The sequence below is a fragment of the Oryzias melastigma genome, linkage group LG3 (assembly GCF_002922805.2).
Source record: "Oryzias melastigma strain HK-1 linkage group LG3, ASM292280v2, whole genome shotgun sequence".
In the NCBI taxonomy this organism is placed as follows: domain Eukaryota; kingdom Metazoa; phylum Chordata; class Actinopteri; order Beloniformes; family Adrianichthyidae; genus Oryzias; species Oryzias melastigma.
In genome coordinates, this window is record NC_050514.1 from 17,106,579 (window position 1) to 17,131,029 (window position 24,451).

Genomic DNA, 24,451 nt, shown 5'->3' on the forward strand with positions numbered 1-24,451 from the left:
GTGACAGTCACAGGAGTGATGTGCACAGACATAATTAGGTTAGTGGCAGCATGTGGCGGCTGGTGCGACAATACTCTGCCTTTTGGGACTTTACCAGCTCTGGTTAGCGCTTTGCTGTGAGGAAGGCTGTCATTAACGTGTCAGTTGTTAAGGAAATAACACGTTAGAAAAGGAGTTAGGATGTTGTTTGGTGAGATGTGAGTCAAACATTTTTTGTTTCAAAGTATTGTGATCATTAAAATGTTTTTGTTGGTGTGATTTGAACTTCAGGGCCACTGTACTTTTAGTTTCTAAGAGCAAAGAAATCTGTTAAACATTTTCTTATGAAAAAAGCCAAAAAAAATGATCACGAATTCTGTGAAGATTCAACACGCTCACATATGCAAACCAAAGGAATGATTTAATAACAGATGCAGGAGACCATGAGGAGTAGAAATAGTTGTTCTTCATTACCTGGATGCATGTGCAGTTTTTGAATACAATTCATAAACAGGACAAAACAGTTTTTTTAAAAATACATACAAACTGTACATCTATTGACTCGCATACACTCATGCACGCCGCAACACTCCTGACAAGCATGCACTGACATCAGTGGTTACTCTGTGATTCACTTGCTGTGTACCGTCCTGCTAAAGCTGTCTCACAAGGTACTATAAACATACGCTGAAGACTATCGCAGCTTACAGTGAAACAATATGTACATTGCTTGATAGAAATTTAATAAGTAACAAAATGCAAAAGTTGGAGAATCATCTTGAAAGGCAAACTCGTGGGTCTTCAACTGTCACCTCAGTTCTTCTTGTGGAGAAACTTCATTTTGTTTCCTGGAAAACATGCAAAAAATGCAACAATCAGAATCCTGCAAGTGGTATTTTTAAATATATTCAGTTAGATTTGACTAAAAAAATAATTTCTCTCGGGGGTGGACGGCAAAAGGCATTTCCACCCCATTTTTGAGCCAATATTAGTGTTATCAACGACAAAGTTTAAGAAATCATCAATAGAAGCATCTTTAAAATGTGCAAATATAACAAAATAAATGTTTTTAATGAAATCTTAAGGCGACTCAAAGATTTTTGCTTCAATAGAATAATAAAATGTTTGAAATACATATTTTTGATAGTTTTATCTGTAATGGTTGTCCACTCTGCTGTTCTCACCAATGATTTCTCTTCTTTTTTTCAGATGAGTCATGATTTTGTCTATTTTTTAAAGGAGCAATCTAAAATTGTTTGTTTTTTACTACATTGCTTAAAGCATAAAAATACGGAAGAGGATTAAGGCCACTGGAAAAAAAAAAAGCCCATGAAAAATTCTGACTTTAATCTCAGAATTCTGAGATTAAAGTCAGAATTTTTCATGGGCTTTTTTTTTTTTTTTTTTTTCCAGTGGCCCTAATCCTCTTCCGTATAAAAAAGCTTAATAATAATAATATAAAAAAATAAAATAAAATAGAAAAACATCTTGGTGAAAGGTTATTACTCAAAAACGAAACCACAATTACACATTTAGTTTTTCAGCTTTGTAGTGTGACAAATTAAATTTAAGAATATTTACAACAAAATTAAACTTCAGTAAATTAGGGGGGAAATTTGGAACATCAAGTGAAAAAAACAGCTGGCTAAAGGGCCATTTTCAAACATGTTTATGGCCTATTTTGGGGGGTTTAACTAATAAAATAAAACCTATTTAAATTGTTTTTAGATGTTTTAATTTTTAATTAGTAAATGACAACTGAATAAAGAAAAAGTACCAGCTGCTGCTATGTAAAATTTGCAACAAAGGCCCAAAAACAACTGAAAGCAAGTGGTAAACATGGACACCAGAAGAAGAAATGTTGTTTATTTTTGTAACTAATGAAAGATGAGTGTGCAGAACTCACCAAGGCCCTTAAGGAACTTGTTTACTCCACTTTGCTCTGTGTCTGGCAGCTCCTCCAAATATTGTTCCACCCTCTGCTCAAACAGGCCTGTCAACAGAAGAATTGAAAGTTAAACCAAGAGAAAAGTGATGACTTATTTCAGTATTCCAGGAAGCAATACGCTCTTGCTCTGCCAGGAAGAATTCTGTGATGTGGTGGCAGAATGTGAAACTGTCTCTGCCACTAGAGGTCAGTGTGAGTCCAGGACTTTTAGGAGGAAATTGACTATCAGGAGTGAGCAGCCACAGAGAAGAAACAAAAAACATTCACAAGTGACCCCCCTCCCCTACCTTTAGCCCGGGTTTTCCTCAGCTCCCGATCTTGAATGAACCCTGCGAACATCTGAGACTCCATGAAAACTCCCAGGAAACGGCGGATGCTCTTTGAAGCCACAGACTTGCGGAAGGGCTCTCGTTGGAAGACACGCTCTCCCCGTTCGTTCTGAGTGATGAACAGAGAGTAATGTCCGATCGTCTCCAAGAAGAAGCGGATGAAGGCCTCCGACACCAGACTGTTCAACGAGTTGTACTCTGAGAAAAGAAACGAGAAGAAAAGTCAGCACAGAGCCCAGCCGTTCCTCGATGATATGGTGATGCTTCATGGGTCATATTACACAGAGTGATCAGAAATAGATTATTCTTTCTAAACCGATGCAGAAATAAAGTCTTAATAATGTGTTTTTTTAATAATTTCATGATGTTGTATTTAATTAAACAAAATAAAGGAAATTCTGAACAAGTTGACACAGAAAAGTTGAACTACAAACACAAGCTCTATAGCGCTAATATGAAAAAACAAACTGCTCTCAAGGCTAGAACAACTGTGAGGCCCTATCAGATGTGTTAGAAGGACGTCAGGGTTTATACTCATTCTTTATAATCATAGTCATTCTACTGTCGTCATCGCTGCGAGTTATCGTGTTCAGCGGTCTTTTGTTTTCCTAATTTCTTTCAATGACTTGGATTGAACATCAGTGCAAACAGGCTGTCTAAAATGAAGCAGATGTTTCTGAGGAACATCAAGAAATAACAAAATAATCCCAAACTGGGATTGATTTAGATAGCTAAAAACTTGTGTTAAATGACAAAAAAAGTCAAATTAACTGGCATGCTCTCACTGTGGAAGAGTGAGTCCGGCTTTTTCCCACAGTCCAAAAGCTCGCTTCATAGGTTAACTGGTTACTCTAAAAGGTGTCCCTAGGTGTGTATGTGTGAGTGTGCATGGGTGATTATGTGCCTATGCAACAGAATGGCAACCTGTCCAGAGTGTACCCCAGCTTTGGCCCAACTGTAGCTCCAGCAACCCCGTGACCCCAAAAGGAATATGTTGGTCTTAGAAAATGGATCAGATTAACTGAACGTTGAAAAATATGCAATGATTTTGACGTGAATTCTACGGTTATTTTAAAAATTCATTTTATTACTGTTTAAGTTGGAAATATATAATAATAATATCTGATTACTGATTTCTAACAAGACTTTCAGGAGAAAATTAAATGAGTCATCAGTTATGCTTCATTTTGCTTTTTTATTGATTATCAATGAGTATTTAAATGATTGCGTGTTCTCAGATCCAAAAAGATGTTAGGAATGTTTAAAAGGTGTACATTTTTGCAGGAATTAAGTCCATACTTGAAACTGTTACAAAATATTTTGCTCCACATTAGCCCAACAGACAGTCTCTTGCTGCTACAATCATGATGACTTCACTTTTACAGTAAGAAGACATCACTTCCCGAAGAGATTACAGACACACAAACGCACCACTGCCCAGCGAGCGGCTCAAGTTAACCAGGAGCACATCTGTCTTCTTATAGAGTAGATGATCGGTCTCTGACTCACCATCGTCGGATTCACTGTCAGAGTCCTGGTTAATGATGTCATTTCTCTGCTCCAGCGCTTGCTCAAGAGCTGCTTGAAGTTTCCGCGGCAACAATGAAGCTTCATCATCCATCTATAAACAGAAGAAAACACTGCAGTCACCAGTGATAAACAACATAGAGATAGATCCAACATGTCAGCCTTCTCAAGAGATGTATTGAATTGAAAAAGAAAAACAGCACAATCAGCTACATTTGCTGAGAATGATCATTGAGTTGGGAGCTGATATTTGATATGTTTAGCTTGTGTAACCAAACATTCCTTAAAGTTTATGAACTACTCCAAAAGCCACACACCCATAGAATGCTCCTTTACAGTATGCATTTATAAGAGGGCTTAGTGGGAAATCCAAGGCAAAAACTGTTAGGGAAAAAAAATCATATAAACAAGAAGTTCAATTCTTTTTCTGATAATTCTTTGTTTTGTGAGCACCAACCTGTCGAATGAAGCGGTCAGTTCCCAGGTCGACCATCAAAGCCTAAGTGAAAAGAAAAAAAGAAATAATAAAAATTCACTCATTTACACAAAATTCATAAAAAAAAACATTAGAAATATCAGGTAGAAACCCTTGATTTTTGACTAGCATTTTCTTGAGTAAGTCAAAATCAAGAATGGAGGCATAAACTCTACAAGAAACGTCCAGGAAATTGAAAACTACCACAGGTTGCTGCTTATTTTTTAAATGATCCTCTATTGCAAATGTATTTGATCATAAAACTAAATCTGGAAGGAGGTCAAACATCTTTGCTTAGTCTTGTCTTAACAATGGTTCCCTGATGGATGTCCACACCAACTTTTATCTGGTCATACTCCACATGCACTGTTTGACTTACATAATAAATAGGATTTTATCAAGTCTGCTGAAAATAAAGAAAAGAAAAGAAAGAAAGTTGGTCCAACAATTTCATTTGACTTTTAAAATATTTTATATATTTTGTGTAAAAGAAATGTTTTAATTATCAAATCCAATCATTAAAATACTACATGATTTTTGATTATCGGTCTAAATGAGAAATTATTTTAAAAATTTCAAAAAAAAAATCCAATTCCAATAAGAGAATGAGAAAAAAAGAAGCACTTACCTCTTCAACAGGAAGCTCTTTAAGTTTCGGCAAGGAGCTGGACAGCAGCCCCACCAGGAAGGGGGTGGGGCAACACACAATATCCAACATGGAGCCCGGCAAAACGGGGATGAAGGTGTGCTGCCAGGAGAAGGGGTAGAGCAGTGCCACCACAGCATGCATACAGCTGGATAGTGTGCTGTCGATAGGAGGAAAAAAACAGACAGACGTCAACCACATTTAAAGCCCACCTGGAGCCTCATAGGACCACATGAAGTTATCCCATTTTCCCCAAAGCAACACGACAGAATCAATCAATAAAAGACAACGTACTGATAATATTTAAGATTTGTTTTGAAGAATTTGTGTCAGGGTGAAGCTGATTTTGGCAGAGATGTGCCATAACCAAACATTTATTGTTATTCCTAGAAAATAATAAATGAATGAACTGACATAATTACCGTTTACTCCTCACAAGTGTTTTATTAGATAGATGAAGGGATAAATCATGCACCCCATTTTCAAGTTGCAGTGGTTAAAGTTCTTTAAAGTCTTGACCCTAAAACTTCTGACACAAAGAGGGCAAAAGAGTAAAATACCTGGCACTATAAACCGCAATGACGAAGGTTGAGTCCAATAAAATGCCTGACTGTGAGGTTGCAGTGTTCTGTGTGTAGTGGTGGCGTGACTCAGACATGCTGCTGTAGTTAAGCAGCAGGACTGCTGACGCGATCCCAGAAAGCAACAGTTGGGTTTAAATTTGACAGCTGCGGAATAACATCAGGATCACAAAATAGCAGCCCGTCTTTCTCACGATCCGCCGCTTGTTGACAGTGGCTGACCCTCGCCTCTTTCTTTCACATACGGTTTGGTCCATGTACACAAAACGAGCAAAAATAAACCGGGGCCCAGTAGCTCTCACACATAAACACACACTGTAAAGCACTAAATCAGAGCGGATCAGACACAAGACTGGGGATCAAACGTGGTATGCGATGACAACCCCGGACATTATTTTCCACAGCCACTGCCTTTAACAGCACACCAAGCACTCGCGTAAACAACTTGAGCACAAAGAAATATTGCCAAGTAGTTGTGAGTGAGATACCGAGAACTGGGATCAGCAGCATAATCGATGTGCTCAGAAAAAATGACTCCCTCAGTCTTTTCCAGAGTATTCATTAATGTTTGCCACAGGCCTTTTCATCTCCACTTCCCATGAGTCAACTTGCTGCGATTAAAATATGTTTTCTTGACGGGGTGAAATAGAATTACACCAGCACAAGCCGAAGGCGCAGAAATCCCTGCCTTTTTTTTTTTTTTTGAGGTATCTCCCTCTATTCTTAAAAGTGTGAAGCCTTTGGAGCTTTTCTCTTGACCAGTTTGATTTCCATTAGCCTGAAGAGACTTTGATAAATCCCAACAGATCCTATCTCCTGGGTTTGACGAGTTCCAACAGGGAGCAATGGGGCACGCATCTCAGAAAAGGCTTCGCCACAGGCTACATGCAGTCGGCTCCAAAAGGATCGCTTACACTCTTTCCCTGAACACACTGCTGGAATAAAACGAAGGAAAACACAAGTGAACAAAAGTTGCTGCTCCAAGTTTAAAAGACAGAGAGGAAAATTCAATCTAAGCTTCAGACAAACGTCAGGAAATTCGTTTTTGGTCCTAAAATAATAAATGTGTAGGGTCTGCACACAAATATACTAGAGTCATAAACGTAAGGTTTAATGTGACGGAAGTTTAATTTCAGCTTAAAGATGGTTTAAGGACAAATGGCAGCAGTTATGTCCAGATCCAAATATTGTTTTAAGGCTAAGAACCCCAGATAATAAAATACAACAAATCCAAAGATACTATAGGAGCTTTGGCTCTGCCCGATGTCTAAAATGAACCACATCTGTCTCAGGTGAGATGTTTGTGTTTCAGATTTGTTTATTAAATTTCATGAGTGTTTGTCATCTTTTTGCTGCATTGTGCTCTAACAAAAAAAACACGTGACAGCCGTGGAATTTCAGTTTCATGGTCTTAATTTGTGACCGTCTCTTGATCCAGTTCTCAGATTCCATTCGTATTAAACTCTAACCGGATACATTTGATCTAATGTGTGGTCAGAGAAGTTCCGTGTCATTGTGACACTGCTGATTTAGGCATTTGGAACAGTGGATCTCTTTCCACGCTCAAGGTAACACTGAAAGAGCACTCCAGGACCTACAAGAAAATCCCAGATGATGCGTTTCTATCCTGAGTGGAATGTTCTGTTCGGTCCCTTGGCCTCCAAATAGCTTTTCCTTACTTCCTGTCTATTGGAATCTGCAGCCACTGGCTCTTGGTCTAACACTGAAAGACATTTTGCAATAAGAAAAGTTCTTTAAAAGAAAAAAAAATCTTGAGGCGTTCAAAGCCATAATTCTGTCTGATTTTGATTAAGGCTGTCTGGGGTGCAAATGAAAAATGTGCAGGTGTTTGAGGAGTCCACATTAGATGCTGTGTGTCTACAGCTGAACTTAAACATTCATGGAAATAAGACTAATGTAAAACTCAGCTGGTCATATTCTAATAACAGCCATGAGCAGAGGTCTCGTGGGAGGGGAGGGTGTGACCGTAGTCCCAGCACTCTACAGGGGGGCCCTGTGGAGCTCCTATTAAGCGTGTACCAAACACCAGATGTCTGATTCTGATAAACTATAGTTATATTGTTAGGGGGGTGAAATCATGAGACTAAGCAATAAAGCAAAAGAGCTGCTAGACATGAACTAATATGTAACTAATTCAGCTGAAAAAACAGAAGAAAAGCACAAAGTAAAATCAAGGAAGTGGCTGAATTAAATAATACTTCCTATGCTTGTTCATACATGTTTCACCTAATAACTGCAGGGATGCCAACTAATGACTATTCCATCCAAAACAAGATTGGATAGTAAAAAAGTGGATGTTTTTCCATGTAAGAAGGACGTTGACCTACAGCTTGTAGAATGGAGTTCAAGTTGGGTCAGACCAGCATGGTTTGGATTTGTGACAAAATGCATTAGGAATTATATGACATTCACCACCACAGCACCATGTACCATACGGCCTTTAGTGAAGTCGAATTCAAAGATCCACAAAACTCCAGGTTATCAAAGAAAGCTGCTTGTAGAGGAAATTAAAAAGCACAAAGAGGCTGCAAGATGTAGGAAGTGGTTTCTCAGGTGACACAAAGTGAGTGGATACAGTGACTGGGAAAAGCAACTTTCTTGGAAAGACAGATGGGAAAAGGAGGAAGGCAGAATTAAATTTTTGCTAGAAAAGTTAAATAGTTGGGCAGATAAGGATCCATCATGTTTGTTAATTTCAGGACATTCTTTCAGGTGTAAAGTAAGAGATTTGCCTGCAGCTGAAATCAATATGATAAGCAGCAGCTTTGATGGAAAACTTGCAGGGAATGGTTTGTTTGTGACGGAGGGAAGAGCAGCACACTGGTAAACATGTGGTAAAACTACTGGTCAGTTGGAGAAGCTAGAGACTGACAACTTTGAATAGACTTGGGAGGCCTCCAATGGCCTCTGATAGGAAAATATTGAAGTCGTCTGCAGAAGCAGACAAACGTGGTAGGTAGATATAGTTCTCCCAATGGAGATTTGGTGTAGAGGATTTGTAGCAAGCTCAGCTTGTTCTCTGATGAGAAAGCTGATGATTAAAGAGAGGAACCTGAAGCGGGTGATTAACAAAATGGCTGACAGTGCTGCTAGCTTCAGTGAGTTCTTGTAGAAAATGAGAAAGGATGCTGTGTGGGGTAATGCAATCAGAGTACAAAGTGGTCTTTTAATCACGATTATACTGTTTTTAGCAAAAATTAAATAAAAACCCTGTGTCATTTCCTAGTATATAGTTTCTGCAGAAATTTGTCTCTGTGTTGGGGGTGGGTCTGTCAGCACAGGGTAAGCCCTCCCCTTCCAATCATCCATCATGTTATGTGCTCTTCCACTAGCTTACAGCCCCTGACAACCCTAACCTAACATTAGCGGTGCAACAAAACGGTGAGCAATACTGAGCCAGGTGATTTGTTTGAATGAGGATAATGAAGACATACATGGTTATATTTGGCCGAATGCAAGTTTTTCCCTACCCCTCCAATTTTAGGGACATTTGAAGTGATATGGTTGTCCTAAATAGTACTTTTAAGAGCTAACCCTTAGCGTGAAGGGATACAGAGCCCTCCGCCGCAAGGGTGAACTGTGTTGAACTGTGCCATGCAGGAGAAGCGCTTTTCCTCACATGTGTGCTCTGAAGCACAGATGTTTACAATTAAATGAGAGTAAGAAATTACTGTTTGTTATCATGACTTTTAAAGTCATAAAACTGATGTGTTTATGTATTTCTGAGCGCTAGCAGCTCCGTGCTAACGTAGATGACCGGCGACTATTGATAAAGTCATCGAGTGGGAGTGACGTCCAAATTAAAAGGCACTATTTTTCCATAACTCTCCATTTGAAGGACTAAATATGGGAGTAGGGGAAGAATTTGGATTCGGCCTTTGTCTCCAAGCAGGTGCATCAGAATGGAGTAAAGCACGGAGCTTGTGGCTTGCCGTACTAACTTCTATGTCACTGCAACAAGCTTTTTCCTACTACATTTTTTCTTCTGCTTCTGATTCACAACAATTTGAATAAGAAATACTCAGTTATGCAATTTTAAGTCTCATTTTCTTTAAATATGTCCTCCGTCACATGATTTTCATCAGAGCTGGTCTTTAATAGAAAGCTTGTTTGGTCAGTGATTGTAAAAAGAGTGTCCACCTGAAGACTGTGACTGTGAGTGACCGGCTCATGCCCTGAAGCTAACAAAAGTGTTGTGTTACTTTAGAGTGAACAGAAAAAATAGTAGTTATAATATAAAGTGGCACATATTGCAAGAGCTGACAGATAAATTAGAGGTTGACCAATTTGTCAGGCTTCTAATAAAATAAAAATTTATTACTGGCAAATTCATTTGTAAACATGACATTGTGTTGCCCGCGAATTCATTTAAACCAAAAAAAAAAGTTGGGTTAATTAAAGGGAAAGACAATCTACAATCTACTTTGGCAGTTCAATAAAAATGACAAAATCCAATGATATAAGCCCTAACCACAACGCTTGTAAACATGGATCATTTTGTGCTTTTTATATTAACAAATCAATGTTCTGCAGCCTGTAGCTCCATCTAAACCACATTTTACTTCAGGTCATCCCACCCCAAAACATGGGAATCAGTTAATTTTGGTGCACGGAAAACCAAAAAGAGGAATCTTGTATTCTCTCTGGAGACATGGCTCAAAGTCAAAACACGTCCCCAAGCCATAACTGAGTCATTGTTTTGCTAGAAAATAAGACGTTGGCAGATGGAAAGAACTGAAATAAACTGCATAATTGATTACGGAAAGACTGTATATTTTCAAAGATGTCGTTGTTCTCTGTTAAGTGTTACTCACAGCCTGCTGTGACTGTGGTGTTCTTGTTAAAAGACTTATGCAACTGTAAGAAAAATCAAACTCATTTAAAGATTTAATAAACACAAATTAGAAATTGTTAGATAACAATAGGAGACTTTTTTTGGTTTTTGTTGTACGGCTTGACTAATAAGACAGTAGGTAAATTATTTTGTTTCAATTAAGAACCTTATAAACATTTCAAGTTTTTATATTAATGAAATGATCAAAAGAGGGAATATTTAGTTTTCAAACTGCATAAAAACAGCCATCGTTCAGAAGGCTGCAATTACAGTTTTAGTTAGCTTCATAAAGGAAAGTGAGTCATCTCAGCATTACCTTCCAACCATGTGTTTTGTTTGAAGGTCAGTATGGGAAGCTTGTGCTAACTCATGCTAAGGTACAGCAAATGAAGCGTGGCGTGTAATTGGGTGGAACAAAAAGATGGGGAAGCTGGATAACTCTGATCAGGGTTTGTAATGTTACAGTACATTTAAAATCAAACAACTAACTGAATGATACACTTTAAAGCTTTGACAACCGCAAATGCAACAGCAAAAGTTGAGTGAGAGGATTGTTTTTTTAATTGTATTTCAGTCAACATTTCTACATTAATCTTACCTTTAAAAAGTATCAAGAAAAATGATTTTTCCAATGTGTGTGAACCAACTGCTGACATCCAGATCTTGCTCAACTCTTTGAGAAGCGCAAACATCTCAAATGTTTACAGTGTGTTGATTTGTCTCTACCACACAGCTAGACACCACATGAGAAGCCAGTGGAGTTGTTAAATGTGGCTTTGTTCAGTCTCTGTGAGACATGTAAGGGAATGCTTTTGAGAGATGGAGCACAAACGATCAAAAGAGCAGAAAGGATGTGAGCGCAAATCTGTTGCAGCAGCGCACGTACATTCTTGCTGTTGGGTTGAAGATCATTGTAAGAAGATGCCAGGACACTGTATACTCTACACTTTTTCTCAGCTTTGGTGAAACATGAGTGATCTTAAATCGCTTAAATCATCTTCTGACAAGGCGTAAAAGTGAAAGTTATTAATTTACCAAGACTGTGAGAAAATTAATTCTATTTCATTTTTCTGGATAATCCTCTCCATTTACATTTATAGACCATGTCCTCTCTTTTTGCCGCTAGATTAAGTACACAAAAACTTTACTGCCAAACTGTGGAGAAACAACCCCACAAAGTTTGGACATATTGTATGTGTACAGATTGACATACAGTATACCTTATAAACCTAGTTTTACAGGGAGAATGAACTGTATGGAAAGAACTGAACATATTAACTATAAGAAAAACTAGAAACTATCTTAACAATAGAGTTGTATTGAGGAAGGAAATAATAAAATGTTCTGGAACATCTTTTTTGTGTTTCTTCATGCTAACTCAATTCAGAGCACATTCAATCTGCTAATCTTCCTCACTGCAGCCTGAGGACAGACACCACTGTTTACAGAAGTCAGCAGCAGCAGTGATAAAACCATGTCAGCACATACAGGTCACTTAAGTTAAGAATGTACAAAGCAACATAGCTGATGATAAATCTCTCTGATTAAGCTTTAAGCTTGTTGTTACAGGCGCTTGAACCTTCAAAGGAAGCCCTGCGTATAGACTTTAATGTGGAAGCAGAAACGTCTTTGGAAAAACCAACAAAACCTCAAATGAATGATTGCTAGGGTTGCATGAATGCGAGTATTCGCTATAATAGCATATTGCATACATTTGGATATACATTTTTGGGGAAAGAAAACATACATCATGGTTCTGCAGCTGAAGTATTTTGGGACTGGATTAATCACTGAAGCTCCAGAGGGAAAAGGTCTTTTATCATATCAGTCATTAGTGCTGCCATAAAGTCGATGTTTTCAAATACAACCAAAGATAGAATCTCAGTGTTTATGTTTGCGGCACACCAGGCCACAAAAGCAAGATTTCAAATCCTAACACAAGAACAGTGTACTTGATTTGAATCCAATAGTGAAGGTAATTCTGCTAAAATATATTGTGATTATCTGAACTGTTATTTTTTCGTTTGATATTTCAGTTGAGCAAACAGAAGTTTTTATGCCGTGTTTGAAACATTAAGCATCAGCTCTAAAGGTCCCAGTTTCCCACTCCAACACAGAGTCTGCCTTTCCTCGTTTCCCAGCTCTCTCTATTGTTTTCTGTCTGTGTCCGTGTTTTTTCGACGGTAAATAAAGAAATTAGGCTAATTTTCTTACGAAACAACAATGTTGCTGTGTTGTGTTATTTGTGTTGTCATGATCATGACTTGTTGTCTGCATTATTTAGTTAATTATCAAAACATAGTGGCCAACATCGCATTTAGCTGAGTATTTTTTAACCTAAATTATAAACAAAGTTCACGTTTTATTATCTGAGGAGAAATTATAAGAAAATATATACAGTATATGTATACAAAATTATTGTAGCATGCTTTAAAGGTACTAATACTTTAATGTGTTTTGCAGTTTCACACTGTTGAGCCTGGGAAGAGCTCAGAATGCACTACTTCAACTCCATTGCTAATCCTTCACATTATGCAAAAAAAACCATTTTTATTACAGAAAAAGGGATGCTGTTTCTCTTCCATACCAAAGACTAAAGATGTTTGAGAGGGTTGGGCTGTGCTAACAGCATTTCTCAAAAAGGTTGTAAAAGTGTTACCTGTCAATCAGTCAGGATTGTCATATTAAAGTGCCAAACTGGAAACATTAGGTGTTCTTTAACGGCTCCGTTAATGAGGAGCAGTGGAGACATTTTCTCCAGGGACTCAGACGGCGAGGTCACCCGTACGTAGGGAGTTAACATGGCATCGTAAGTCAAACAGCGACAGTTCAGCCACAGATCACAGAGGGCAGAGTCGCACACACAGGAAGTGCATTCCTTCCCCCACAGTCACTGCCCCCACTGATGTTTGTTTAAACTGAGCTCTGATATGTCCAGAGATTACTTTTTGCACCAAAATCTCCTCCCACTCCACCCTGGTCTCCAACCTTCAAAAGCTACGTCTTTCTTTTTTTGGTGCAAGAGGACGGACGGGGATACAAAGTCCTCGGAGACCCTTCACATCTCATCAGACCCCGCCATGACCCCGTCTCACAGTAACTCTCACCCACATGACCTACTTTTTTCCTAATGTGAAACTGGACAGTCAACAGCCCAACAGAGAGCATGGATAATGGAGGACTGCGTCTGTTTAGCACAAATAGACAAAACCACAAAACGAGACAAAAGTTGTGTGTTTGAGTTCCAGCGTGTGAGAACAATGTCTGACTTGAAAGATTTATCTAATTCAGCTGCAAAAACTGATGCAAAATAACATATTGAAAAACAAGTTAATATCCAAAAGACAAGTTGCAGTTAAAATAATACAGTTTTTGTAAAAGAAAAAAAAATAGTAATTTCCACATGTGATGCTCTCTTAAGGTCACACTACAGAATTTGTGCCATTTTACAGAAATACAAGGATATGTTTCATTTTTAGTTATTCTATTTCAATCTGTAAAGCAGCCTGGCAGCATGACCCAATTCATTTGACCCTCACTTGACCCTCTACTTATCTTAATGGCAACAAGATGTCCAAAACAAGATGCATCAAAACATCACGTGGTCATTATCAATCTTTGTTCCTCCTTAATCTTCCATTAACTCGTATGTTGGAGGTAAGTGCATTGACTCGGTTAATATTGTTTAGGAAGCAAAGCTCTAATAATGAAACATGAATGAATGATCTCCAGCATCAAGTCCAAAAAATTTTAAAAGCAATCAGCTGGCATTCACTGCTTAATATTCTAAACAAAATCCACAGAAGTTAAACTCATTTTATATTTTTTTCTTTAAAAAAAACTTAAAAATGTAATTGAAAGTGAAAATTCACACATAATTTTCTAAATACGAGCTGAACTTTTTTCTTGCAGCACAAACCCGGAGGAATGGTTAAGGTTAAGGTTATAGCTATGGTTAAGGTTAGGTTAATAGATGAGACCAACAACAATATCTAGCCTTTGTCAGGAGTCAGAACTAGTCCTACCCCTCTGCAGCGGAAGCCATTGTTTGTTTTGAGCCAACCTGCCTGCTTAACAAGCGTTATATTCTGAACTGTCTTCTTGCGTTTCTGATCCTGGTTCTCCCCTGACTCTGACCTCTGCCTGCCTGACCCTGCTTCAGCTTTATGGACTTTTAGCTGTGCTTGACTCCTGTCATACTGTCTGTGCAAATAAACCAGCTACACGTGGAACCACCTGTCTGCCTGTTTACGGTGGCCTTGGACACATCGCACAGAGTAAGTTAATAAACAGTTAAACTTTAAAACAAAAGGATGATTAAAATAACAACTTTTCTGATAAAGTACAAGATAAGGACAAAGATTAGCTTGTTTAGACCAGACTCAAAGATGTCAGCCAGATTCCTAGCTTGTGTTTTATGATTTTATCTCACTGAGGTTTATAGAAGATAAAATATGAACACGTCAGTGTCTTTACATGCTGCAGAGATTTGGTGACACTTTATAATCATGTTTTTGTAGGAACATGTCTTATTTTAAATACCAGGATATGACTGGATGAATAGAGCTGGAGTTGCTACTCACCTGAGTTTATCTGCCACAAAGATGACTCTGCGCTCCAGCAGCAGAGAGGCAAAGACGCGGATCACCTGCCGCACGCCCAGGCAGCTGAACAGACTGTCAAAGTCTACGTGTTCCAGTCTGGAGTCTGTGGGCCGCCTCAACTCAATGACCTGAACGACCACAGAAAGCACCGAATCCCCAGTGAGTCCAACTCTACGAGCACATTTCCAGCTGAGCTCTGTCTAGGCACAGTTTGGGTAACCTCGCAATTAATTAAATTAGTGGGAGCAGTTGGGTTATACTTTGGCAGTCACTCTGACCTCATTCCCTGCACCTGGCAGGAAAGTCTTCACTTTGATGATCTTCCCCGGCGCAGGAAAGGGAGACTCCATCAGACTCCTCATGAAGGGGTAGACCAGTGCCGCCGAGATCCCCCTACGCCTCTCCACCTCATCCAGGATCTAAACACACAGATCAACCATCATCAGACGTGTGATTGATACAGGTGGCAATTCATTTAAACAGAATTTACAACGTTTTTGCACTTTTTAAAAAATGTAATCTATTTTTAATGTTTTTTTTTTTTTTATCGAAACTTCCTCTTGTTTTAGAAAATGATTTATTTCCTAGTCATACAATATAATCTATTACTGCCTCTATGTCACACAAACTCCCCCAGAAATCAAACACTCTCCTTTTTCTTTATCAAAATGTTTAATTGTATCCTTTTCAGTTTTCCCAACATGTTCAGATTAGTATTTGACACATTTTCCTGTCTTGTTGGCTTTATAATTCTGGATTCACAAACTTTGAATTATTGGAGAGATCGAATAGAGTTAAAAGCAAACCAGAGAGAAGGTTCTTTGCAGTGTTAACACTGGCAGGACTGGAGTGAAGGAAACAATTACTCTGGAAAACCCAGAGAAACCAAAGTAAACTTTATCAATGATCAAGCATCCAGTAGAGGTACGGCTGAAAGCAATTTCCATCAGCTGTCAGACGAATAACCACAACTGCAGCAACACATACAGCTACGGGGCTGAGGCTGCATTTCCATGTGTGTGTGTCCACACAAATGCATGTGTGGCTAAAAGACACAACTCACTGTGGAGAATAAGTCAAAACAGCCCAGCCTGCTGATGACACAGTACACCTCTGGAAGCCGCGGTCCTTTTCCAGTCGGCTGGAAAGAAAGAAAAACACTGAACATGAAAAGATACATCTGCAGATGATCTTAACATCAGTTATAAATGGACTCATAAGGCGGTAAAGAAGTATAGCATTACAACATTTCATTTCCACCAAGATAGGGGATTTACAGACGTTATATATCTTAAACAGAAACATCTAGATTTAAGGTTCAAAGCTAACGAACCATGCACTGTATAATGTTCTACAGTCACTTCTTGGTTCATATTTGCAGCATCAGCTGGGACTCAAGCATGTTAGTGAATACAATAATCGTCTACACTTTATTGTACAAAGAGTTGACTATAAATATGTAAACTTAGAATAGCAACAGCTTTTTCTTTGAATTTATGTATATTTATAACACAAACAATAGTTATAAATACATTCTCAAGCTGGGCAAACCCAAAAAACACTTGCATTTGTTAAAAATATCCTCTTTGTTTCCTCTATTTCTAAATGTCAATCAAAACTTCATTGCATTTCTTTTTTCTAAAAGAACCTATGAGTGACACAGTTGTTTTATTTGAATTTGACTAAAAACTAGTCATATTTAAAGATCTCCTGCCAAAGAAAACCAAGACTATGACCTCTACAAGGTCATTCTTCAGGCTACTTTAAACACCCGGGGGTTTCCTCTTCTCACAGAGTCATGGCAGCAACAACAGAGTAAATGTGAAATCATAAAACGGGTTTATGAAGGTCAATAGAAAAACACCCCATGATAACATGCCATGAGGAGGCCTCCTAATGTAATCTGTCATCTTAGGTTAATGTCGTTCATGTGGTTACCTCCTTCCTAAACACAGGTCACTTATCTACTCCTGCCGATCCTATCTGCCGTCCTCTGCACTCTCACAACAGACACAAATGAGTGCAGGCCCCTCCGCAAGCGCCAATCCAATTGTCCATATTAGGTATACAATTTTCTCGTCTTGTTTCTCCTCCGTTTTTCCAAATGGATGATTCAATCAACTGTGTGGAGCTTGATTCAAGTCCTTAGGAATGCAAACTCATAGCCAACTTCAAGACAGACAGCAGGAAGGAAACCGAGTTACTGGAGGAGAGTGGCTCACCTCTTTGTTTTCACAAAAATCTGCTCCTGTTGAGGGGAATCTTAGATCAGCTCAGGCGTAAATCAAAGTTTCTGACTGTTTTGCCAATATATATATATATGTAGAACGCAGTAGAAATAAAGTTCTAAATTGACTTTTTTTTCCCACATAGAGTTTTTAAAACACCCAGAAATACCAAATGACAAAGAGAATGAACAGACAGTCATGTTCTCTGGCCACTAGCTACATGGGAAGCTTAACAACACTTCAAAGCACTCCGCAGCCTCATTATGGAAAGGAAATACTCTGGAATGAGCACTAGAATTGCTTTTTCATGGTTGCTCTTTGTCCCGCCTTTCCTTACAAACCCAGGCTGAACCCAACCCTTTTTAAAAAACATTATACTCTTGAAAAGCAAGAACACTTTCTGTTAAAATACAATATATTTGCATTAATACAAAAACATGATTTACCTTTTTAATGACATATGTAATGTTAGTGAGCATTTAAAATCCCTGAAAATTTAGTTTTGTATGAGAGGATGTATGTAGTTTTCTTTTTTGCAAACACTGAATCATGTAAGACAGGGAAAACCCGCAGGAAAAGCATGTTGCATGTTGAGATTCACTTGGCATGAGTACTAAAAGGCGTGAGTGACAGGCTTACCAGGAGGCGCCGGCAGTACCCAAACCTCCTGCTGCCGTCTTCCCCGGTCAACATGAATGAGAAGGTCTCACTGCAGAGCAAAGCGTGAGCATCAATGCATGTACTGACACTGACATCTTTGCAAAAAAAAAAAAAAGTATTCTTCTGAAACAAAAACGTACAAATATTACAACCAAATATGTCTGAAAAACATAATTACTCATATAATTCAGCAAGGGCTTCATTATGTTAAGAGGATTGGACAAACCTGGCGTATTCTGAGACGGGACTCCAGTCTTTTGCATCGGGGAAACAGAACTGTGGGATAGCTTTGAGTCTCTGCTCTGCCTCTCTCATCTGCTTGGTGGGCCTTTCCAGCTGAGGGAAAATGTTTAAAGTGTTATTTCAGCTCAGATGAGGAATCTTCAGAGTAAAACCTAACTTCAGTACCACTTTTCAGTGTGCAGGGCACACTGATAACTGACTACAAAACCTGTGATAAAACTGTCAATGGAGTCAGTGAAAACCAAACTGTTATTCTCACTGTTGTTTCTTTAAAAATCTCAGAACAGGGCCTCATCGGATTTCAGACTTTTCCTTTCAAGTTTCAGCTAACTGGCAGCATGAACAGTTTTTTTGTTTTGTTTTTCCATTTTTTGTATATTTGCGTAGGGAATTCTTGTTCTCACCGACATCTGTTATGATGCTTTAGCCATGACTACAGGAAACATGTTTACATGTCACAACGACAGAGTGTACTTTCAGAATCTAAGTGTTGCCCAGCATAAGACCCTAAATCTGGATGAGTTAGAAGACATGTTGAGGAAGTGCTGAAATGAGAAAAACACTGCAACCTTTGTTTTTTTTACCTAGTTGCTATTGGAAACAAAATTATTAAATTCAATAAGAAAAAAATAAATTTGTAGCAACTGAATTGAAGGGAAGTTTTAAATTGTGGCATCATATGGACAAAGTGCACTTAAAAAAGATATAGAGTAATAAATACTTTTTTATTTCAGACAGAGACCGACTTTCATTCAGATCCATAGATTGTTCTTGGTGGGTTTTTTGCTGCACTGGTAATGTTATGTTGGGGTTATAAGAGGCTGCAAACTTCTAGGAGAGCATGTAAACCAGGGGTGGGCAAACTGTGGCCAAATGCAGCCTGTTAAACTGTTTAATCTGGCCCACCAAGCTGGAATAAATCACACTGATAATCGTTAAATAATGTTTTACTTTCCCTGTAATTCTCCTGTCTCCCCATAGATTGTACACTACAAATAAATTGACCTTTGTTTGGGTGCTGAAAGTTATTCTGCGTGCATGTGGTGTTGGAAGATTAGTTATTTTTCTAACGTTTATGTGTGTTTTCCGATTCAAACTGTCATTTTTCCGATTTTCCAACAGCACATGAACGCAGCATTTCTCTAAGTTTGCAGTTTTTCTTTGATGAGTATCAAACCATTGGTGGAATTGGCACTATTATATTGGCCACAATTTAAAAAACAAAATGTTCAGTTTTAAAATTTCTATATTCATTTTCAATCAAAATTAAAGCATGATTTTGTTCAGATTTCATGTTATTTCTATCACTTAGGAGATGAATCACCAAAACACTGAAGCCATCTACTCTTGATCTGGCTCTTCTGTCAAATTTTAGAAGCCTTTGTGGCCCATAAGTCAAAAAGTTTGCCCACCCCTGATGTAAACAGACAGGAAATTGGAATATGGGGGCATGCCTACTTGGTTCCAACAGTCCCGCCCACTACTCAGAGGTGAGTTTCTAATGAACTACAACCACTCTGCAGAAAACATGTCAGAGAAAACAACAGGATTTTAAACTTTGTCTAAAAATGGCATAATCCTAATTTTTAAAAAACCACTGGGAAAGTTTTGAAAATAGATGAAAAGATGATTGGCGAGGGACTTTAACGCCATGATGCAGAAGTGAGCAGTGAGAACAGGCGGTTTTGACAGCTAAGAGCAGGACCAGCAGCACACACTGACCGAACATGTTTACCTTGGGGAACTGGTAGGTGACCTCAGGAATATAGGAGTTCTTGCTGGGTTTCTTTTTCAGGGAAACCACCACAAAGTATTCAAAGAGCTCTCTCTCCTGCCACTCAATGAGCTCCAGCTCTAGTGTGCGATAGCTGGGGGCTCGCCTCAGGATGGACTGCAGCTTCAGTAACCGCTGGGTGTGAGCTGATGGGGAAGAAAATCTATTTTACCGAAAATCTAGTAAACAGTAAGAAGCTTAACGACTGTCAGGAATGCATTATCTCACATATACCTATCAAACTATAATTTGGAGTCATTTAAATGACAAGAATTCAGCTGAGGTCGCTCACCTTTGAACCTGTCATCAGAATCACTCTCACTCTCGCTGTTGTCATCTGGAGACAAAAAAAAAGTCAAAGTTGAATGTTTTCCAGTCCTACTTACACCAATATGTCATGAGAGATACCAGAAGTTTCCATGTGGGTGGTTGAAGCAAACATTTGCTAACTTATCTAGCATGTGGATAAAGAGAAGGAGGAACTTTACCTCTGAGAGAAGCTGTCTCAACATTGGACAGGGACAGCTTCTTTAGCCTCTTCTTCCCACGTTTAGTGCAGTAAATGGAGTTGATCCTCTGAACCAGCTGTAAACACAGACGAGGGAAAGTTTACCATGAGGGAAGTTTTAAGTCTTTTGACCACAAGTGCTGAGAAAGCAGACACGAAGAGGAACAGGGATAGGAAACGTGTGTGTTAAGTTTTTGGGAATTAAAATCAAAATGTTCCCAGGAGAGTTTTTAAGAAAATGAAAGCTGTGGAGTGATATTCATGAATGTAAAGTGCTATTGTGTATTTGTATTCCAATTGATCCAACTGAAAATTCCCTTGTTGTAAGGTAAGAGCTTTGCACGCCAGGGATCCAGAGGATACACGTGTAACGGGATCTACCTTAGGGATCCTCCAGTGCCTGTGTGAGGACAGCGAATCGCTGGCGCTGCAGCGGCCATCGTCCAACATGCCGCAGGGGGATGTGGATCCACCGATTTGGGGAAGAAGCAGCATTTCATCGTGGCTATAGCGCTTGGTAAGTTGGGACTTTCTGTGGCTCTTCCTGTCACATGGACCAGTGAGGCGCAGCGACTGGCTGCTAGGTTTAGAAGGCAGCTAGACACACAAAAGACAGACAATTTTGTACCTATAAGTAACTTGAAAAAATGAATAAAAATGGTACTACAAAATCTGTTAAAGCTTTACAATGTTGGATGTTTTCACTTATGTTACAAATCTTGAATCAATTTAGCAGAAAAACGTTGATTGTGATAAATATAAAAGAGTCCCTGCGTTTAAAGTCAGGTTTGAAGTAAACCTAGAGAAGCCTTTGACTAAAGCTACCTCTGCACTGGGTCTAATAACATTATGAATCATTTACTACAGTCTTTTTTGCACAATCAGCCTGCTGTGGTTTTGAGGCCATCCATCATCAGAGCCAGCTTCCTTTATCAGCTTCCTGGCTCCGATGATGCTGGCCCAACAGATACACAGACAAGTCCTCTCTACCGCAGACTAACAGAGGATAGTCCACATTTTTACTCAAACACTCCAAGTCTTTTTAAAAAAGGAACAGTGTGTTTTCTCTTTTTGTAAACAAGCTCAGTGTTACAGTTTGGGCTCTACATGGTAAAGGGAAAGGTGAGAGTGAAGTCTTATGTGGTGTTTCTGTTTAACACAAGACTCAAAGTAAAAGGTTATTCCTGAGAGAGTTAAAGTAAAATGTACCTTTAGCTGAGGCACAGCTCTGAAAAGCAAACTGGAAATTGGTCTCATAATGTGGTTGTTTTTGACAACTGTATTGCAGAACTTCATCCATTCTCTCATGACTAAACTTATGAGTTTTTTGTTTCTTTTTCTTGCTGGCTTGTTTACACGAGTGAGGCTGTATACATTGTTTATATTAACTACAGAACTTAGCCAAACTCTTTTTTTCCTCCAGCTGCCATTGAGTGGTGAAACATTATATCCGTGTGATGTATTAGAGAAAAAAAAGAGTACACATAATAGACCTATGAAAGAAACCCATGGCCAAAAAAAAGTTTCTGATATTTGTATTCCTCCTGAGAAAAAGCAGCAACTCATCCGAAAAAAGATTGAGAGAAAAGATTAAGTTAGTCAACCAGCTATATCACACACAGGTAATACAGATAACAGCATGCCCAACGGGTAATCTCTTGTGGTTGCATGACAGTATTGACATGTCATGTCAGTGACGGTACATTCCAAGTAATAACATCCATTAGATCAGTTTTTTCTAATTTAGTGAAAAAAAAAAGAAAATTAAAACCGCTGTTGTTTTCTAGGAAATAATAGCAGTTCATCAGACATTTACCACTGAGTAACTGAGTTGTTGGTGGAAATGTTGGCATGGAGTAAGCCTACCCCTACTTCCCATCATCCATCTGTTCACACTCGCTCCCACTACCTTACAGCCTCTCTCAACCCCAAGCTAATATTACAGGTACAACAAAAATGGTGAGCAACATTGGAGCTTTTCAGCCATACAGTTTTGAGCCAGATTCCAGCTCGGACATGGAAAGTAAAGATGTTAATGGAGTAATTTGTCCACAAGTGGATGCATTGGAATGGACTGGAGCAGGGAGCTTGTAGTTTGCAGTTGTGGGTTCCACATCAAACCTACAAACTTTTTCAAACTATATTTTTTCATCTGCTCCTGATTCATAACGATTTGAATAAAGGAAAACTCAGAAATGTAATTTAAAGCTTAATTATCTTTATATATAACCTCAATCAAGATAAATTATGCTACAAAAATATTGTAAAAAACATCAAAAACACAACTTTCATCAGTCTGTCAACAACATTAGATTGATAGAAGTAAGTGAAAAACACACACTTACGGTTTATTTTTCCATTTTTATGGAGTTTTATGGTGTAAATATGTTATATTTGTCTCCGCACAAACTACCGGTGACAACCTTCAAAAGATCTTATCCAGAACTCAGAGAACAGAAAGCATCTCTGTCATATTCCCAAACATGCATCTACATTGCTGATTATCAACAGGCTTCTGAATTACCTGAGGGGGAGAGTTCGTCTTCCTGTCCATGGACTTCCAGCTCCGCTTGGTTTCCAACAGGCCAGACTTCCGACCCAAATTCTTCCTCCTCAGGTCGACATCCTCGTAGGGATTCTCCTTCTCTGTGGAGACGAGGACAGACTTCAGAGTCGGCCCCTGAAGCTAGCGATTCTGAACAGAGGAGCCTGCTCCTGACACGAGACAGAGGATTCTGAAGGGTCAGTCAGGATAAACAGGGGCCCAGTAGAGGGTGTCACGGGGCACTACGGGGCCTCCCTTAGGATGGTCTGAAAAAGCGATGAGTCATGAAAGGTAAGTCAAAAGGTCACTCCCGGCTAGATCAAGTGAACTCCCCTTTTTTTTTTTTTTTTTTTAAACAGTTGCTGTTGGCTCCGGGCCCCACAGATCCCAGTGGGCCCAGCTGAATCTGCTGGACACAGCACCGCCGGTGAGTCATTGTCCAGGCATGCCGCAGAAAGACAAGCCCAGGGTCTCTATCTAAATAAGCCTGGCAATAAAATCTTTCCAATTGCTGACATGTTATGGCACAGATAGTTCAATCTGAACCTAAAAGTTTTTCTTTTTAAATATAAAAAAAACACGTTTTTTTTCCTAATAAAAGAAAGTTTGAGATTTCCCCTTCTCTCTCACACTCGGATGAACTGTCAATGGATATGTGGACTTTAAGTGTAGAACACTGCAACAGTTCCATAGATGTACCACGGTGTAGAAAAAGGAAGAAAACGAACATCGCAGAGGATCGAACAACTCTCTGATGTCACCTGGCAGGAAACCAACATCAATAAAGAAGGAACTTGTGTAACACCGCAGTCCATGCCTATCCAGACATGTGCTCTGAGAATAGCTCTTTTGGCAGGGTCTGGAAAAGGTTGTGAGAATGAGAAGAAAGCACACGGAAGAATAAAAACAGAGCCAGATGGTGTTGAAATGCATGAAGAGAACTGGGAGGGGGGGTGCAAGAAAAGAAACAAAGTTCTGTAAGAAGAGACTGAAAAAACAAGAATGCATTTGGTAGCAGTATTCTGTTCTCTGAGTGTGTACGGATGAACTGGAGCAATTTTAAAGCTAAGCAGCAAGAGTTTATACGGAATCATTAAACCTGTACACATACAACCCCCCAACCCCACCCCATGCCAACATACACAGCAGAGAGATCCTGAGAGCGCTATGTTGTGTCACGCAGTAAATTAGCTGAGTGGAGTAATTTCTGCGCGTGGTTAAAGCCAAGAACCAGAATAAGAGGGCTTAGTCTGGCCCCACGTTGAGCTGCTACTCCATTAAACTGGAGCAATACTGTAATGAGAGCCTGCTGGGAAAATGATATGTCTGCATAGCTGCTTATGTACTGCAGGGTACTAATCTACCCCACTGATTACAAACATCCAGAGCTCTCGCTGACACACTCGCAGACACATAGTATTATTGCAGGCGGTGGACACACCTCTGCCGCATGCTGCGATTGTACATTTCTGTGCTCACAATGGACTCAGGGGCAGGGCGAGGCGCAGAGCAAACACTAACAATATCAATATTAGCTTACACTATAGGG

At 39.1% G+C, this 24,451-nt stretch overlaps 1 protein-coding gene across 2 annotated transcripts in view; it reads right to left on the reverse strand.

Annotated features, from left to right (window-relative positions):
* Positions 1-381: 381 nt before the first annotated feature.
* The window catches only part of dennd2b (DENN domain containing 2B), a 50,550-nt gene continuing 26,480 nt past the window's right edge, over positions 382-24,451 (reverse strand). For both annotated transcript variants that reach the window (XM_024295901.2, XM_024295900.2), the window contains exons 5-20: positions 22,882-23,003; positions 20,739-20,954; positions 20,338-20,434; positions 20,142-20,186; positions 19,811-19,995; positions 18,059-18,168; positions 17,812-17,881; positions 16,008-16,085; positions 15,223-15,363; positions 14,924-15,072; positions 4,887-5,064; positions 4,241-4,282; positions 3,766-3,877; positions 2,215-2,454; positions 1,886-1,972; positions 382-827 (exon numbers count right to left, since the gene is read on the reverse strand). In XM_024295901.2, coding sequence (XP_024151669.1) covers positions 793-827; positions 1,886-1,972; positions 2,215-2,454; positions 3,766-3,877; positions 4,241-4,282; positions 4,887-5,064; positions 14,924-15,072; positions 15,223-15,363; positions 16,008-16,085; positions 17,812-17,881; positions 18,059-18,168; positions 19,811-19,995; positions 20,142-20,186; positions 20,338-20,434; positions 20,739-20,954; positions 22,882-23,003 — 1,907 coding nt within the window. In that variant the 3' untranslated portion in view covers positions 382-792. The remainder of the gene's footprint in view (positions 828-1,885; positions 1,973-2,214; positions 2,455-3,765; positions 3,878-4,240; positions 4,283-4,886; positions 5,065-14,923; positions 15,073-15,222; positions 15,364-16,007; positions 16,086-17,811; positions 17,882-18,058; positions 18,169-19,810; positions 19,996-20,141; positions 20,187-20,337; positions 20,435-20,738; positions 20,955-22,881; positions 23,004-24,451) is intronic.